The sequence below is a fragment of the Halyomorpha halys genome, unplaced genomic scaffold (genome assembly GCF_000696795.3).
Source record: "Halyomorpha halys isolate HHAL.00 unplaced genomic scaffold, Hhal_1.1 Scaffold677.1, whole genome shotgun sequence".
Lineage (NCBI taxonomy): Eukaryota > Metazoa > Arthropoda > Insecta > Hemiptera > Pentatomidae > Halyomorpha > Halyomorpha halys.
Genome location: NW_027104651.1, coordinates 337,228 through 355,847, shown reverse-complemented (window position 1 = coordinate 355,847; position 18,620 = coordinate 337,228). Strand labels below are relative to the sequence as shown.

Sequence of the window (18,620 nt, the reverse complement as noted above, 5' to 3'; positions counted from 1 at the left end):
TATAAGATGACCAGTTTAATGAAAAATAAAATATTCATCATCTATTGAGATTACCTAAAATCTTAAGAAGTGTCTTGGCTTCTCTTAAAATATGAAGAGAAAGTCTTCTAGGACAAAGTCGACAAGAGCAGAGCATTACAAGTGCAAAGCCTTCTACATGATGGAGAACATTACTGGCTGGTTCAAGGCGCTGAAACAATTAAATTTTCAAAGATAATGATTTAATAAAATTAAAAATAATTATAAAAAAATAATGAGGCGTATTAATTGATAAATATACATCTATATAAATTTGGAAAGTAGGAATATCTTACAATTTATAAACAGATAAGCAAGTCTTTTTGAAGTAAATCATACATCAAATAAATTAGAAAATAATTATTATTTATAATGGATAAAGATGTATTACAAAACCAAATATGGGTTCATAGAGATCTCAATAAAATACATACATTTCATTTTTAAATCAATATAACCACCCAGTCCAAAACAAGGTTCGATCCTAAAAAAAGTTTCATGGTACTAAATCTATCTAATCTAATATCCAATTTTAAAAATTCACTAAGATGGTTCCAATAGGGTGACCAATAATCTAAATATCAACTCAAACTCAATTCTCTAGGAACTCAATGTTTAAGGGTTTTTTTTTTATTGTTTTTTTTTTTGTCATCTCGAATCTGTCAGTAAGAGATAATAAACTGGATTGAGATGCCATCTATTCTTAAAAAGAAAACCATTTTTTGATTTTCTAATTTAAGATGGGCAAGAGAGTTACAAGTCACAGTGTATCCTATTCAATCCTTTGTTTTAAATATTTTATCTCAATATGTGATTTGGTGAATTCAGAAATCTCAAAACAAATTAAGTTTCAAGCAAATAGGATGGATTTTGAAATTTGCAGAAATATTGGATACACTATACCAAATAAAAACCAAAATATTGGTCTTAATGATTAAAACATCTCTAACCTTTTAACTATTTACCTTTTCCTACATTGTTGGCCACTACACAATATACTACTAACTTAATGACATACTGAGGTTGGCATATTAGATTTCGAAAAAGACCAAATTTGAAAACTTACACACATTCTAAATTGAAACGAATTTTTGAAGGAAGCGGAAGGTGTTAGTTATAGTTTACAATATATTTTTTTATATTGTTACTTCAGTGAAGCACAATATACTTTAGCTCCCAATGATTATTTTGGGTTTAACATCCTTATGTTCCCCAACTTAGGGGAAAAAGATGGATTATCCAACTGGTCAATAACCTACTCTAGTGAGAGTGATATGGTCAAATTTATTTTAAGAGGCCGCCATGAAATGAAAGTCAAACTGCACTGGGCATATTTAAACCTGCATCACTTCTGACACGAGAATACTAAGTTTGTGGCTTAACATGTTTGGCCTCTACAGCCTTTCAGAATAATAGGTCACGTTGTGTATTTAGTAACTGATATGAAACAGATGCATATAACACAGATTACACTGAAACCAAAAACGTTAAAGTTTAATAAAAAAAATTGGCCAAAATCTTGTCAATGAAATCAGAAAATTGAAAGCTAAAACAATGTAATAAATCTGTACTGCTACAGCCCATGGAGGCTCAGGGGTTCAGAATTTCATAAGTAAGTACTATTTTTTTAACAAAAATTATACAAGGAAGGCTTCTGAGCCCACAGGGTTGACTCAAGGCTATAGTAACAGAATAATTAATTATTTGCCACTGTCAGATTTGAGCCCAGGCCCAGGGAGTTAGAAGCACAGCACCTTACACACTGAGTTATCCAACTCCTCAACAAAGTAATAAATATTGATATAAAATCTGCATGTAATTGTGATTAAATGACCTTTATGCAGAAGGAGTTATGGACTCATTGGATAGATGAATTGTTATCAACACAGTTTCAGCATTTTTAATCTTTTTGTCAAAATCATAAATGATTCCAAGGGAAATTGTTATGGGTGAGGATAAGGATAGAAGAAGATATCATACACCAATAATTTGAAAACCTGAAAATTTAAGAAATGGATGATTCAATAACAACTCCAAATTGTGAAAATTGTGGCAAAATATTATTTAAAGAGGCTAATTATTAATTTAATCATTACTCAAAACTAATAATACACTCTATTTAGAGAGATCAGTTTTCCAAAAATGTTTAGGAAAAGGGTAAATTTCAGGGAATACTCCCCAAATCTCGGGCAAGCTGGGTAACCTGGTCAAAATAGTTGAAAAATTTTAGATTGTATCCCCCTCTTTATGTCCCTTTAGATGTTTTCTAAGAAGTAGAGTAACTTAAGAATCATTAAAATCACATATTTTATTGTGATACTAATAATTCTGATAAACTCCTTATACTTATACTTATACTAACATGATAAAGGAGTTACAACAACAACTGGTTTTCCTTTACATGGTAGTGTTTTTAAACAAAATATAAAATTTTATTTTATATTTTGGTAAGAGCCTTATTACCGCTACATTCAAGTTATTTTAATATTCAGGCAGTTGGGAGCCAATAATGCCCATGTGAGTCCAAATAAACTTTTTCCAAAACCACTTACTTTATTTTCTGATGATTAAATTTCCTAGAAATTCTCCCTTTTCAGCAGATTTGTATTTTAATGTGTCCTATATTACATCAAAACTAAGTGATATTGATCACCTCAGTGTTTTATCGAACTAGTGTTCATACTCTAATCATTCAAATATGAACTAACTCTTTTGGAATTATGGTTTTTAGAATTAGATCTTACCTCATTGCAGTAATAAGGAAACTACATCAAATCCAATTTATCATAAATAATTAGAAAAATACAAAACAAATTTTGAAAACTTTCATAATTTGATAGTACATAGTTTACATTATGTTATAGACCAATATATACTACTAAAACAAAATATTAAAATCTAGACACACTAAGTATCAAATCCGAACTAAGTTGAAGAATATATTTGGTTTTTTAAAAATATATTGAGGAGATATCTAAATGTAGAAATAAAACAGATTAGTATTTATCTTTTTATTACTTCATTTTTGTTTTTCTAAAATATTTATTTGACTGGGTTAGTTATGTAGATTCTGATTCCATTTCCAACAGAAATAACCACTATAAGTCTTTACCAACTCATCTCAACTGTGTCATTAATAATTAATGCAATTACTTGTTATTTAATTGTTATATACTTCCTTGTAAAATACCAGTAATATGTTCTTTAACATAGTATTTCAGGAGTAGTTCGCAGTTCATTCCAGTGATTCCAAAATATTAAGCAGAAAAGTAATTAGTTTAACACATAAGTGAAAAACGAAAAAGACAATACTAACCACAATCATAAGGGTAAGGTTAAAGAAAACAGAGATACAAGACGAATTTATGAAAGCAATTCATTCCATCATGATTGAGTTCTAAAATAGTTCCTTAAGTTAAACATGTTCACCACACATTTGATCAACGATTTATTTGGTTATGAACTCGTAAAATGAAAATTCCTTATAAAAAACAAATTAATTCTTAATCTTATTCAATTTTATAAAATCTGAAAAAAAATTTTGATATTTTTTCTATTAATATCATTCTGCAAATTTTCTTCTAAAATCACTTCTGCAGCTAATAATTTTTGTTTTTCACAAGGATCTGAACTATCTTTGCTAAATAGGGAAAAAAGGGAGAAGACTGTGGGTGTCTAACAAAAAAATTTAATAACACTGAAATTAATTTTAAACCTTCCAAATTTTTACTTACTTACCCCCTAACATTGAATCAGTTTTATAACAGAAGCAGTTATTTGTATATAAAAAAAGAAGAAAACATCTACAAGTTACCATGTGCATATAGTGGGGTGACTGTGGCTGGAAAGTAAATCATAGTATACAAATCTTTTAAACTCACATTTCATTTCTAAAAAGTTTTATATAAATATTATAATCATACATATACCTGGAGAATTTCATTCATTGCATGCAGCATGACACCAAAAAGAATAATACACACATTGGTAACGTAATTCTCATTTTTTTCCGACAAAATAGTACCCATAGTAAAGATCTGCAGAAGATCAATGAAATAATTCTTTCCTGAATATTAACTAATATGGGTCTAATAGAGATTTTTATTATTTTTTAAGTTTAAATTATTTGGTAATTTAATTATTCATCAAAAAGGCATCTGGAATGTTCTGGGAGATTTTGAATAATTTGAAAAATTAACAAACCATAAGTGAAAGAGTTTTCCTGGGAACTGAATGAATTACTTTCAAGACCTAAGTACAAATAGCACATTTTTTATAATATATGACTGATTTAAATTTTTTTGTAGGGAATTAAATTCTCTCTCAAATGCAGCTATAAAAATGCCAACATAGACAGACTAATGGCCATACATTTTTATTTTTATTTTAGGGGCTCTAAAATGGACAGAACTGTTTAAAACTGCATATTGAAAATTTGACCCACTTACAATAATCAACTTTCCATGAAAGTAAAACTAATGAAATGAAACGTAATTTAATATAGCATGTTTCTTATATTATTAATTTATTTCTTTTTTTTTCTTAAAATAACAAATATGATTTACAAAAAATAACTGCAAAGAAATTTTTATTACGAACCTCTTCAATCAAGTCTACCTGTTCATGAATGTTTATTAATCAGTACACTTAAATGAAGTTCTGATCCGACATAGGCCTTGAAGCAACTCAATTTAATTTATTTAGTACAAAGGACACACCAAAAAGTATGTGACGTATGTTACATAGCTTACTACTGTGTTTATATTAGTCTTTGAAGGATCACCCCTTCAACTTTCATAATTCAAATGCCAACAAAAAACAGTTTTTAAAACTGCTTTCCAAGCCAATCATGATAATTATGCGGAGCTTAGGGACCGATGGTTTTTTACAATTGGTAACAATTGTAGTTTCTTCACAAATCATAGTCAAGTTGAAGTTATAAGAATCCAGATTTACTTGTTAATTATAATAAACATTGATAAATCAATTAAAATAAATTTTTAATTTTCTTGTTCATACTAACCACAGTATTGGTTTTTTAACTTCATTCATTGTCACTTTAAAAGCTAAAAATAAATCTTTTAAAATAAATGAAATTGTATGTGTAAGAATTATCATTATTCTCGGAATATTCAAATCACATGCTGTACATACTATCAATAATTTTACCTCAGTGACATCCAACAACACTCACTTTATTATCATTTTAACCTAATAGTACAAGTGATATAAGTGGAATCCAATTTTGCAGAAACATTATTGTAGTACTCCAATTAAGCTCGATACAAGAAATAATATATGTTAAATTGGTTAATAAAGTTTTATAAAGATTAATTCCATACAGTATGACTCCCTATAACTGTTCTGCAATCTAAAGAATACTCATGTGAAATAAAGTACTGATTTGTTTAAAAAAAAAAATAGTTGTTGAAAAGAAACTACACAATGTTTTGATTGCCAATTGCAATTTCTTTTATTCCTAATTATTTGGTTTTGAATAACACAATCACCACATAGTTAATTCTGTTAAACTGCGACCAATAAAGTCTTATCCCTTAATGATAAAATATTTTTTTGTTTTGATGGGGCATGCAAAAACAACCTGCCAGCTATATGTTCCATAGATTTACCATTCTCAGTAATTTTTTTTCAATTCAGTGAACAACTTTTTTTTTTTTTAATTCCATTTGATTTCCCACTAAGCAGCAGTAATAAACTCAGTTCTTACAGTTATCTACTTTTTTTTTTTAATCTATGTTGTTAGTTATAATATGGAAGTCACTCTTTCTTGGTCTTATTCTCATGTTCATCAAAAAGATTATTTCATTTATTTGTACCCAAATATGCTATAACAAATGAAACAACATTTTAGTGAAATTCTGATTTCTAAGGTAATCAATAATTTTCATTTTTCCATTTAAACAAAACCCAAGACTTCCCATATCCCTTAGGAGTAAAGAGGAATTTCTGTGGCTTTGGTTTTTGTTGCAAAATGGAAATTTGTAAAAAAATTATCAATATAGCTTGTAAAATGGAATTTTACAAGAACATCAGCTGGGTTCATTAATGCGAATCTGAGTTAATTTCTCAACTCTTCAATTTTATATTTCAACTGATGGTCAGAGACAAGAATACCAAATGAAGATGCAGAGCCATATTCATAGTTTTGATGTTTTTAATGCCCTTACCTTTCTGTTTTTGATTTTGAAACACTATTGGTTTTGCTACCTTTGGAGAACTTTTAAAGTTTCTGGAAAATGCCAAATAGACTTAGTCAAATAGCCTTTAATTTATTCTAGAATTTCTAATTTAGAAGGGACAATTAGGTACTGGGCAGATATCAAGCCTGAAGAATGACAAGGAATAAGAAACCTTATCTCAAAAAGTTTTTTGTTTCTATTTAAATCTTTATTCTCCAGACAATCATCATTTTGGTCAATTTACTATGTAAATATCTGAGTATTTTTTTCCATCATTTTAAAAAAATTAATAACTTACTCGTATTCAAAAGTTATTTTTAATAACATAGGCTATCATATCTTATCACTTGAATCCATATCAAAATTTTCAATGTCTCTCACCAATTTTGATGATTAAAGGCCTACAGAAGGAGACTATCAAAATTCAAGACACCTTCTATAAATTTGTTTAACCAAAGCTATCCAGCTTGTTCAAGAATCAAGTCTTACCTTAAACAGTGTTTGTAGCATTTTGATTGTTTGAATAATGATATTACAAAACTGTAAAAATTTTATGTTATTTTGAAAATTTAATAAAAATCGTTCAGACATGTTGAATTGATATATATATCTGGACTGAATGTGAAATAAATACCTAACAGAGGTATGAGAAAGATTTTATAAATATGTTTTTTCTTTTTAAAAAGTACTCAAAGATATTAAAAGTAAAAACACAAACTTTTTTTTAACCCTTTTAAATGAACTATCATTTTTAGAAATAATATTACTCAAAATCTGACAATTTATCTTGAAGGACCAATTATAAATTCTTATAAAAAATAAACTGTTGGAACCAATAAAATATTTTAATTGCTATGCGAGTAAACTGATTGTATCACATGAAATGTCAGTTTTAGAGTTGGCTTTAATAAAATATGAGTGGAAATTAATATACATAATTTTAATAAAATATTCTCACATATTTTAACCAATTAATTAAACTAGATGACATCCATTCATATTTTATTAATTTTATCCAGAAAAATTGACAGTTCATGTGATGCAACCAGATATAACACAGTAGAGTAAAGAAACCATGTGAAAGGACAGAGTACAATGCACTATCAGAAATAAAATAATAAAATGTATACTGTAAAAAGCATTTAATAACTCATTGATACTAACAGGAGTATGATCTAGCCTGCGAGGGGTTGACAGAGTTGGAGACAACTGATTAGGGTTCGGTGGCTGAGGCTGGGGTGGTGGATCCTTGCTGATAGCGTTCTTCCAGCTCGTCAGCAGCTGCAACAACATCCTAAGGCCATTGTCGAGCAGCTGGGAGGAAGTGTCGGGGACATCACGGGACAAGAACTGGGTAAAACCTGAGAAAAGTATGTGTATCTTCAAATTTAATCCAAATGAAACAGTATAGCATAAATATACAATATTAAACAACAAAAATCAAGCTTCATTTAACTGTAGATATTTTATCCCTCAGTTGAATTTTATTAGTCGGTTCTAATCAGTCATAATATAAACAAATATTATTAGTTTATCCATTTATCTTGCTAGAAATATTTATTATAATTGAAATCATAAATGTAATAAGGAACCACATTTTTTATTTTTTATTTTTTAGGCATCAAATATTTTTTCATTAAAACCCCAATGCTATATCTATATCTCATAGAGATAAAAACTGTACCATGTGTTTACATTATGAAATGAAAAAATTATTTATATTTAAATAATGAAAAACTATGGATATTAAAATATCACATTTTTTATTTTTTAGGCATCAAATATTTTTTCATTAAAACCCCAATGCTATATCTATATCTCATAGAGATAAAAACTGTACCATGTGTTTACATTATGAAATGAAAAAATTATTTATATTTAAATAATGAAAAACTATGGATATTAAAATATCATTTCACAAAAATGTTGATTGGTTCTTCTTTATAGTATATATAAATTTAATTCATCATTAAAGGAGGTTTTAAAAATATTTTTTATAAATCTTAACTCTACTGTAATAACCCAATCACATTCATGAATGATATGATTTAAAAATAAATTTCAATTTATTAGGTTAATTTCTTTTTCAAATTTAAAAAAAAAAACTTACAAAAATCTGACAGAAATTACTGAAAACAAGCATCAGCTGTGATGGCATTGTGTGCTCTTTGGGAGCATGAACATGAACTAATTATTTATTTCACAAATACTTTTTTGTGATCAATCTCCTGTATTGAAGAAATTTTATAGCAAGAAAAAAAATTATAGGACTTCTGAATTAGTTTAATTTCAAGTCTTTTCTCCCTTTTGTTTTTGATGATATTATGGTAATGATTTCCAGAAGGGTTTCCCCAAAGCTGTATAGTCATGGTGCTTCCATCAGTCAAGTAAAGCATGATGAATTTTGACCAATAAATTAACCTAATAAACTTAAAGTAGCTAAGTTTAACTTTGTCATTAACTGCTTCATTCTTATGGCTCATATTATGATGTTTAAAAGTCTATAACCTTCCCAAATAAACAGTAAATTTAATAAATTTTGGTCAATTCAACGCAAACAACTTTTTTCAAATGGAAGCGGCAGTTGCTGAAACAAAAAACCCTTCAGCTTTATACATTAGCTGAACATATCAATAGAATTTAAAGTTGCTAAACCTTCCAATGACCACGAAAAAAATATGAAGTTACAATTTGGTAAAGATTAGTTCAGTATTTTTTTTCGTTCAGCAGTAACAGACAAAAAACAGGTGGTACTTTTATTTAATAATATGAATAATAACATATTTCTACAGAAAATAGTCAACATTTTTACCATAATAAATGGAATGGAAATAATGAAATACCTAGTATGACATCGTGCCTCCAATCTGGGAAATCAATGACAAGAGTCTGCAAGCTCTGATAAGCAAGGCCCCGCAACTCTTCATCCATGTGTACTGTTAGCCTAGCCAAAAGGTCGACAAGCTCTGCGCTAGTGATGCCATCAGGAATGAGGCGAGGTACAGCTGCAACGCACGTCCTGAACAGGTCTATTCGGGGTTTTCTCTCACCAGTGATCATTTCATCAGGTTCCTAAACATAAAATAACAAAGCAATAAATATTGTTATTTTTATTAGATTATTAAAGCAATAAAATAAATGGTAACAAACCTTATTAACATTTTGTGTGCTAGTCATCATAAGAGGTCTGCCATAATGAGTATCTAAAGCTCTTAAAATATCAACAAATACTCTTCGCACATGGGGAAAATAGGCCGACATACCAATACTTCTTGCAGTATCTTCTGTCAGCATCTGAATAAAATGAATTATTAATTTATATACAAATTGAAAAGGCTTAAAATAAAATTAACCGTATTTAATTACTAACATTAATTTGTTTAATTTTGAAACAAATCATCAGATAAATTTTAAATGCTAAATGAGACTACCCAAAAAGTACATGACATTTCCACAATATCCAGTAAACCAATTATTTGACATTTTTGTAAAAGTGGAGAGAAAAAAATTCAGAAGAGTGTAGTGAAAAAATCCAATTTTTAGAGTAGTTGCAATAATATTTTATTTTAAAAAAAAATTGTTGAATCTTAACATGGTACAACCTTGTTTATTTCAATTTTGTTAATCCCACAATTAAATCCTGTCTATCTGTAGTAGTCACTACCAAGAGAAATCATCCAGTTAAAGATAAATAAAAACATCAAGTTATAAATAATAAATTTAATGGATTTTATTTTTCTCTCTCTACCACAACGTTTTTTGATCTTTTTTTTTCTGAAAGCTAATTGTCTTTTAATTAGTAATTTTTTGCCAATAATTCTCTTCAAAAACATGAAGGCTACTTTGAATCTGGTCTACTAACTTTTTATTATTGTTCTTATTGCTTATGTGGTTTAGAAAAAACAACTTGCTATCCTTTTAAAATTTAGTTAGTTTGTCTTCAGGAGCCATACTAAAATCATTGCTAGTGCAGGTTATTCAAATATCTCTCATAATACTGAAGAAGATGGAAATAAAAGATTAACAACAGATGGATGTGTGGAGCATTTTAAATTAAGGAAAAACATTGCTTTTGGGAAAATATATATTTTTATTATTGTTTTAATTTGACTTATCCCACACTTATCAAAACAATGTAAAAAAAAAATTAAAAAAATTCTTGTAAGTGAAATTTTTTTCCACTTTTACTACTATTATTTTTAATTTCTTGTTCCCCAAAATATCTATTATTCATGGTAAATCAGACGTTTAAAAATACAGATTATAGGGATTGTACTTTATTTCATCAACTCTATTGTTTGTTGACGCAAATGGTTAAAAAAATATTTGAGAAATTTCTCTTAGTATAGTTGTTAACCTGATTGGATTATTGGAATGGACAAATAAGTTAAAATCAAAATTAGGTTATTTTATTCATACATATAAATAAACATTATCATGCACAACATCAAAAATAAAAAATAATAAAAGAGGAGTTAAAGATAAAATCAACAATTAACTTATTCAGCTTATTTATCTTGTTCTAAAATTATCTTCTATATTAATATTACAGAATGACTTAAAATAAAAGTTAATGTACATACTTTATTGAGAAATGTTTTCTTCACTCTCAATGTGTTGCCTGAAGGTAAGACACCAGACGTCCTCGGCATAGGTGGTTCCCCTTCTTTTTGTTGAAGACTGTCAGCAACAACAAGGAAAGCTCTCAACCCTATTGACATTCTTTCAGGAGTCAAAATTAACTTGAAAGGTCGACCCACTGATAAGAGATCAAAGACTATTTCTCTCATAGCAAAATCAAGTCTCTCCTTTATGAAACATAGCAGTAATAAAGATTAGTAATTGTTTATAAATATTTGATAATACTAAATAAATAGTTTGTTGACAAACCTGAGCAATGAATTGAATAATTTTTACAAATATATTCAGTGGTGTATCTCTAGGGACAACTGCTTTCGACCCTTTTGGAAATAATGAATGAACAATGCTTTGTAACCTCGACTGGGTGGCTGAGTTACTTTCACATTTTATACGTATCATATAGACCCATAGCAGCCTGTATAAGGATTCTGAAATACAATATAAAAAAATCAAAAAGATAAAACACAGAGAAAATATAATAATTATACAAATAACTCACCAAGAGCTACTCTAGACATTTTTGGATCTCTATTTTTTAAATGAGAGAGACACATTGCTAGAAAATAGTGCCAGTTCTGGAGGAAAAATGTTTTCTGACTTACACATAAAAGACAAGTCACCAAAGGAAAGAGAGCAAGCCTATGCTTCGATTTTGTACACATGTCTAAAGTTTGAGTGTATAATGATTCCACAAAATTTTTCAAACAAGGAACATTCACTTCATTTTTAACAGACTGAAAAAATTATAATATTGTAAATATTCAATTAATAATTTATATAATTGCTACTAAAGTAACATATTATTTTATAATATAAATAAATATTCATAACAAATTAATAGCCATAGAGCTTAAAATAAAAATATTTCAGAGGCGAATAGAAAAAAAAAATTGTAATGGTCTGTTGTAGTGGTAAAATTTATTTTGTTGTTATTCAGATAGTGTAAAATTCGTTACAAACTTTATTTATTTTCTAGCCCCTTTGAGATAATTATAACAAGGATTTACTTTATATCCAAAATACTACTGACAAAATAACATAATAAAGGAAAAAAAAACTTCTTTTTAAAAAACAATTACTAATTATTTTTTTTATATTATACAAAATATTTCAACAGAGTTTGACCGCTTATCTACCTTCAAATACATTCTGGGTGGCGGTCAATAAAGGTATCAAAGTAGTAAAAGAAAACTATTTATTGTTAACCATAAATAGTTTGGTTAACAAAAATAATTGGTTATCAAAATAGTAAAAGAAAACTATTTATTGTTAAACAATTGTTATTGTTAACTAATTATTTTTGTTAACCAAACTATTTACAAATTTAGGAACTGCGAATATAGTTTAGATGAATATCAATAGGTTAAAGTGCTTGCTTATAAAGTTTACAGCAATACAGAATTATTTAATACCATCTCAACAATTACAATCATATGAGTAAAAATATAAAAGTTAACTACAATCCCAAACTATCTGAAGGCATACCGCAGCAACAGGGACAAGGATTTCAACAAAAAGACCAGCCAAAGCATGCTTTATATCTTTATCCTTTACTTCAAGAAAATATTGGGCACATTCTTGCATAAATTGGAAGGAAGCTTCAAATTCTTCTATTGGCACCATCTGAAAACAAAATAGTACGACATGACTCAACAAAACTAACTTTCATTAAGAATTAAAATTATTCAAATAAAAATATGATCCCAGTTAACATAAAATTAATTTTATAATGCTTTCCACATTCCAGAACATTGCTATACATTTTTTTCCAAAATTATAAACAAGTTTTAAATCATAAGTTTATATATAGCTGATATATTATCCACTAATTAATAAAATGAAGTTAAATCTAAAAGAATTAAAAATAAAACCCTAATACAAATAATTCAACCTACGTACAACCACACATACCTTAACTCTGAAAAACTTCATTCCCATTAACAAAGAGATGATGCTTTGAGTTGTGTGTGGACAAGGTTCCTTTGCCCTGAGTTCCTTCAGCTCGGCAAGAAATCGGTTTCGCACAGAGAGGAATCTCGACTGGGCAAGTGCTCCAAGCACTTCTGCATAAAGATCAGCAACAGTGTGGAAATTAGCAGCATTAACACCACTTCCTTGCCTAAAAGTATAAAAAACAGTGATTTTTTCCAACTGATTAAATAATGTAGAACATAATCCTTTTTTAAAAGATGTTAGCTTTAAATAAGTAATAATAATTGCACTGACATAATAATACAACAATCTGAGAATATCAGATGATAATATCAAACACCAACTAAATAAAACATAATAAGCACAATAAATACATTATTTATTACACGTAATGCTTGGGTGAGGGTGTTCGGCAGTACAATGATAATATCCATCATATAATAATTTGCAAACTGCCCTTTAATATTTCAGCCTAGTTAACTTGTTACTATTGTATGGTTACTGCTAACAGAATATTATTGCAATTATTGCATATTACATTGGATATGTATTTAAAAGAAAATATCAAGAATAAAATTATATCATTTTTAAAAATAATACAATATAATAATACACTAAAACACAATGCCTATTTTATGGTAATGAGCAACAGAATAGTTAATATTAAACTATAAAAACATGATATAATTAGGACAACAGCAATGCCTATATTATAATTATTTTTACCTAATCTTCTTTTTACCAAAAATATCAACTTAACAATTATTAATACATTTAACATATTTATTACTTTATAATAATTCATAAAGGCTTAGATATAAAATACAGTCAACCTTCAATAATTTGAAGTTTTTTCATACAAATCTATCCTAGCTTTGTAATTTAAAGCCAGGATTCCACAACTCTCTATAAGTTGAAATCTACCAACTTTCAACATGCATAGATCAGTTGTTTTTTACTTGTGCCAAGCATATTTGTTTATTATTTTATATAATAGAAAGCATAGGTCATGTTATAAGCACACCTACTTTTAATCAAACGCCCTTTTAATTTAATTGTTTCCTATTTACCTCTAGATTACTTGAATTCTTCTTAATTTGAACATTTTCTCTCATTCTTTGTGTTTCAAAAATTCAAGTGGACTGTATATGATTTTAAAATATTTTAATTTTTATTTTTGACCGTATTTAACAATTGTGTTTTATATTAGCTATGACAAGCTATTCTACAGATACTAATCTAGAATGAAGATCTAGCAGGTATTAATCTAAGTACAAATTTAATCTAAAACGGTACTTAACTTATCTAAAAAGGTACTAATCTAGCATTAAAATCTTGATTTGTTACATGGGCTTGCCAAAAAATATAGTGAACTTCACAAGTAAATTTATTTAAACAATAAAAAAATATTTAGTAGTACATACCCCTCACGATATTTGAAATGACGGAAAGAAATGTTTTCTATGTAAGTAACCAAGTCTTCATGCCCGGGATGAAAAGGAAGCTGCTTCAGAACTTCAATGAGGACGAGACACAGGATAAACTCTACTGCTAAATCTCTCTTTTCTTGAACTGCATCAGCTTCGGTACGTTCAGATGACTCACTAAAAACATCAGATACATTTAAATTTAATCAAACAGAATTTCTTCTGAGAAATAATTAATAACCTAAGAAATAAGAGAAAATTTTATATAAATTTTAGATTTTGAGGACATCTTTTTTTTTTTAGTGAGAAAGCAAAACAATTAAAAAACTAAGGTTATACCACAATGATTTTATGAATGACATAATAACATATTTAAGGAATGATAAACTAAAATAATTAACAGACCTTTTTCCTTTTTGATCAGTCTTTTTAGATTCTTGAACTGATGGTTCACCCATCTGACGTTCATACCAAGCAAACAGAGCTTTGAGAATAGATGGAAGACAATGTTCAGCAACAGATCCAAAAACACTTAACAGCTGATCAAACTGTGCATCTTCACCTCTTTGTAACGCTTTTGATAAAGGTCTTTCCTAAAAATTAAATTGTTTATGAATGTTTCATTATTTTTTACACTTAATATTTAATTAAAATGAATAACTATATTTTGTAAATTAGAAGAAGCTCAAATTAAAACCAAATAAATTGTAAATTAAATTGATTAATAATGAAATAAACTAAAATTAACCTCTAGATTAAGTAAGAAGGCTATTCACAGATTTTTTTATAAAAATCTCCGAGTATTGGAAACTTTTGAAAATTTATTAAATTAGCAATAGTGTTTTATCGTTACAGTAAAGATAAATTTAGATTTTCCTATTTGAATAGATAAATAGGAAGGTTTTTATTTAATTTTATTAAATATAGATAATGCCTCAGAAATAGGAAAAATATAATATATTTATTAAGACAATACAATGAATTTAATCAAAAATATATAAAAATAATTTTACTGATATTAAGTGTATCTAATGAAAATTAAATAAATCAGGCCAAATTATCTCATGAATAGCCGGAAGGTAGAAATACCAGATTTTCAACATTATGGTACTGAGAGATAATACGCACTATGCAGCAACCACCTAATTTTTATCCACTGACTAGCATTAGACACTCAAATAAGGAATGAGAGATAGTACAGGATACACCTGTAAAACCTGAACAGACCTCGCCATGACCAGCCTAACCGACATTTTGCAAAAGCCAGGATTTCATTTGGATTTTTAAATAATATTGATTTAACAATGTATTGGAAACTGATCAAAGGTACTTAACAGAGTCTAACCTACAAGGTGAAAATAATCTGGTAAAAACTACACCAGAACATTTTTTTTTTAATCAAAAGTATACCAATGAAATATTTATAACTGTCATTAATGGGTTTATACTGAGTTTATAATTAGAAAATAACAATACCTGTGATTCGGCTAAGACTGCCTCTATTTTTCGATCTACTTGTATTGTGAATTCTGTAAAAAGTGTTTTCATAACAAATTCTCCAGGGCGTATATCCAAATCCAAATGCTGAGATGTCCTCTCTTTGTGTGCACCCCATGGCAGCATTGTAACAATGCTCGGAGTACCTCTATCACTCTCTAAAATAGCATCAATGTTATTAACTAAAAATAATGCATACAATTACTAATTAGGTATTCGAAATAATAAATCATGACCAAGTGGATGAAAGTTAATAAAATATTTTCAGAAATTAAATTAATGCAAAATTGGTAATAAATATAAATCAATCAATAAAAGATATTTGATAAAATTGTGATAATAGGAAATACAAATGAATATGATCATAATAAAAAAGCATTTTTAGAAGAATAATAAGAATTTACATAAAAATGTAACTGGACCAAAGGACTTGTAAGGAAAGCTACCCTTTGAATTCTGGAAGATATATTAATGCTTCTAATAATTAAACATATTTTGATAAACCCCAAGTACTGATTACTAGGGGAGAAATCTAGGCAAACATGTTAGAAGATAAAAGTTTGATAAGATGTCAAGGAATAGTAAACAATCACTTTGTTCATACGCAACAATAATAACCCTAAAAATCAAATAACTGACCTATCAGCATGTTTATGGTGCCAACCCTATAAATATTTTAAATGTAAGCTCATTAAAAATAAATTCAATTACGAAGCAAACATCAAATTCCAAGAAGAGAAAACTGACCAAACGAAATATTAATATATCACAAATTGTCACTTACCGTAAGTAGCAGTAGGTGCTGTCTCTGAAGTACTTAACTGTTGACTATTTGACTCACTTCCATCGCTAGGTCCAAGATTTATGGACTCATTACCATTTTCACTATCTGAATTATTTCCGCTCTCAACTCCACTCTCTGTAAATTGAAAGATTTTGAATTTTACTAAGTAAAAAATTACAGAACATGAAATTCATCTAAAGTTGACAAAATAAGAAATATACTTGAAAGAAGAAACATTAAAAATATTCTAAAGAAAATTTTAATTTTGAAAAATTCAACTGATTATCAGATCATAAAATACGAAAGTCATAATATGACAATTTAAATTGTATCAAGTAGGAACCATAGCTGCTAATTTGGCAAGAAAAAATACCATAATAAATTCAAAATATGTTGATGCAAACATAATGTATTTTACAGTCTGTTGATCATTACTACTTCAAATAATGTTAGATAAAACTTATGACCATTAGTAAGCAGATTCAAGTAGTTAATGACTAATTAAAACTTACCATCAATTTCATCACTATCTATGTCTTGATGCATCATGGTTCTAACCATATAAATCGTTTAGAGAGAAATAAATAAACTGTCACATAAAATAGACTGGTTCCAAATGAAAGCCCTAAAACAATTATAACTATGAGGATATAAACAAACGATGCTAACACGAAAAGAAATAAAGACAGGTCTTAATCACTATTTTAGAAGTAAATATGGTACTTTTATTAAAATAATTAAAACTTCTTTGCGAAATAGAAACAAAAAAATGTTATTTACATTGATTAGAAAAAACAAGAGTGCAACATAACCGATAACGTCAACTTCAAATCAACGAAGGTTCACCAGAAGTTAGGTTAGTCTCTTGTGAATATTCCCGTGTTCGTCAGTTTCGAGATGATAGGCTTCATCAATTCTCATTGATAATAATTTTGTAATTAATCGGTTTGTTTTATGATTGTTATTGTTTGTGATTGTTTTATAATTTATTTTTTAAAGTGATTGGTTCGATATAATGATTTCTACCAATAACAAATCTCAGAATATGCTAGAAAGTTTGAAGAAATTCAGATTTGAAAAGAAAACTGGTTCAGTAGTTTCAGAGACAGGTAAAAATATATAAGGATATTAATAATTTGGCTGTTTATTTGTTATTATATGAGAAATATTGTGATATATACACATGGGAAACTTGACTACCAGAGTCTCATGGTCCTTGTCCTAACTCTATTGTTAATTAAAAATTAATGTCCTTTTATGACTTCCAATAAATTAATTTTTTTTTTACAATGTTTTAGGGTCTAACTCTGAGTCAGCATCTTCTCAAGTTCATACAATTTCTGAATCAGATTCTAATGATTCTATACAACAGAACAACCATGATTCTAATTCATCTAACTGTGGTAATTACATCATTTATGGTTGTACTTAATAACACTTTGTGATATCCTTGCTCTGTTTGCATATGTTTGCTGTAGAACCAATAATAATAATGTTCAAACCTTTTCGTTATCTACAGAATTTAATAAATATGGTGCCTAATTTAAAAAAATTTATATATTGCCATTTTTTTATTCGTTTATCTCCTATTTTTTAGGCATTATAATAAATTTCTTACTAAAAGTTTATTAATTATGACTCAGTTTCCTTTCTCTTACAAGGTTTTAAATACATATTATTGTTTTTCAAATTTTAAGGTCACTTATGTTGTTTAATAATGATTGACATGAAAAATTGAAGTATCTATAAAAGTAAACAGATTTATTTACAATTAGGGGTTTATTTCCTAAAGTTTATAATTAATAGATTCACAAACAAATTTATCTTACAGAGTTCAATTTATTTTAAATATATATTACTGTTGTTTAGATTTAAAGATCATCTAGGTGTTATAAATGACATGTGAAATTAGAGCAACTATAAAAGTAAACAGATTCACATGCAATTTGAATGATAATTACTGTGAAATTATATATTTTTTAAATTTTTGAATTTTGTTCTCACTTTTGGTTTCATCAGTATATTTTTTACTTGTCTTACTTTAAGAATAATCGCTTGTGCTCTCTGAGTAATTTTAGCATCTAATTTTCTAATATATTTAATATAGCTTTTAATTTTTCC

At 27.8% G+C, this 18,620-nt stretch overlaps 2 protein-coding genes across 3 annotated transcripts in view; one reads left to right on the top strand and one right to left on the bottom strand.

Annotated features, from left to right (window-relative positions):
• Positions 1 to 17,412, bottom strand: part of LOC106685289 (protein furry) — a 290,462-nt gene extending 273,050 nt beyond the window's left edge. The window contains exons 1-15 of the mRNA XM_067046186.1: positions 17,280 to 17,412; positions 17,012 to 17,124; positions 16,500 to 16,634; positions 15,695 to 15,873; positions 14,624 to 14,811; positions 14,216 to 14,395; positions 12,771 to 12,978; positions 12,345 to 12,482; positions 11,359 to 11,593; positions 11,109 to 11,287; positions 10,802 to 11,026; positions 9,369 to 9,512; positions 9,062 to 9,290; positions 7,383 to 7,579; positions 55 to 190 (exon numbers count right to left, since the gene is read on the bottom strand). Coding sequence (XP_066902287.1) covers positions 55 to 190; positions 7,383 to 7,579; positions 9,062 to 9,290; positions 9,369 to 9,512; positions 10,802 to 11,026; positions 11,109 to 11,287; positions 11,359 to 11,593; positions 12,345 to 12,482; positions 12,771 to 12,978; positions 14,216 to 14,395; positions 14,624 to 14,811; positions 15,695 to 15,873; positions 16,500 to 16,634; positions 17,012 to 17,060 — 2,422 coding nt within the window. The 5' untranslated portion in view covers positions 17,061 to 17,124; positions 17,280 to 17,412. The remainder of the gene's footprint in view (positions 1 to 54; positions 191 to 7,382; positions 7,580 to 9,061; positions 9,291 to 9,368; positions 9,513 to 10,801; positions 11,027 to 11,108; positions 11,288 to 11,358; positions 11,594 to 12,344; positions 12,483 to 12,770; positions 12,979 to 14,215; positions 14,396 to 14,623; positions 14,812 to 15,694; positions 15,874 to 16,499; positions 16,635 to 17,011; positions 17,125 to 17,279) is intronic.
• Positions 17,413 to 17,467: 55 nt separating this feature from the next.
• Etl1 (SWI/SNF-related, matrix-associated actin-dependent regulator of chromatin, subfamily a, containing DEAD/H box 1) overlaps positions 17,468 to 18,620 on the top strand; it is a 32,428-nt gene continuing 31,275 nt past the window's right edge. For both annotated transcript variants that reach the window (XM_014427873.3, XM_014427872.3), the window contains exons 1-2: positions 17,468 to 17,608; positions 17,798 to 17,902. In XM_014427873.3, the coding sequence (XP_014283359.1) occupies positions 17,515 to 17,608; positions 17,798 to 17,902 (199 nt within the window). In that variant the 5' untranslated portion in view covers positions 17,468 to 17,514. The remainder of the gene's footprint in view (positions 17,609 to 17,797; positions 17,903 to 18,620) is intronic.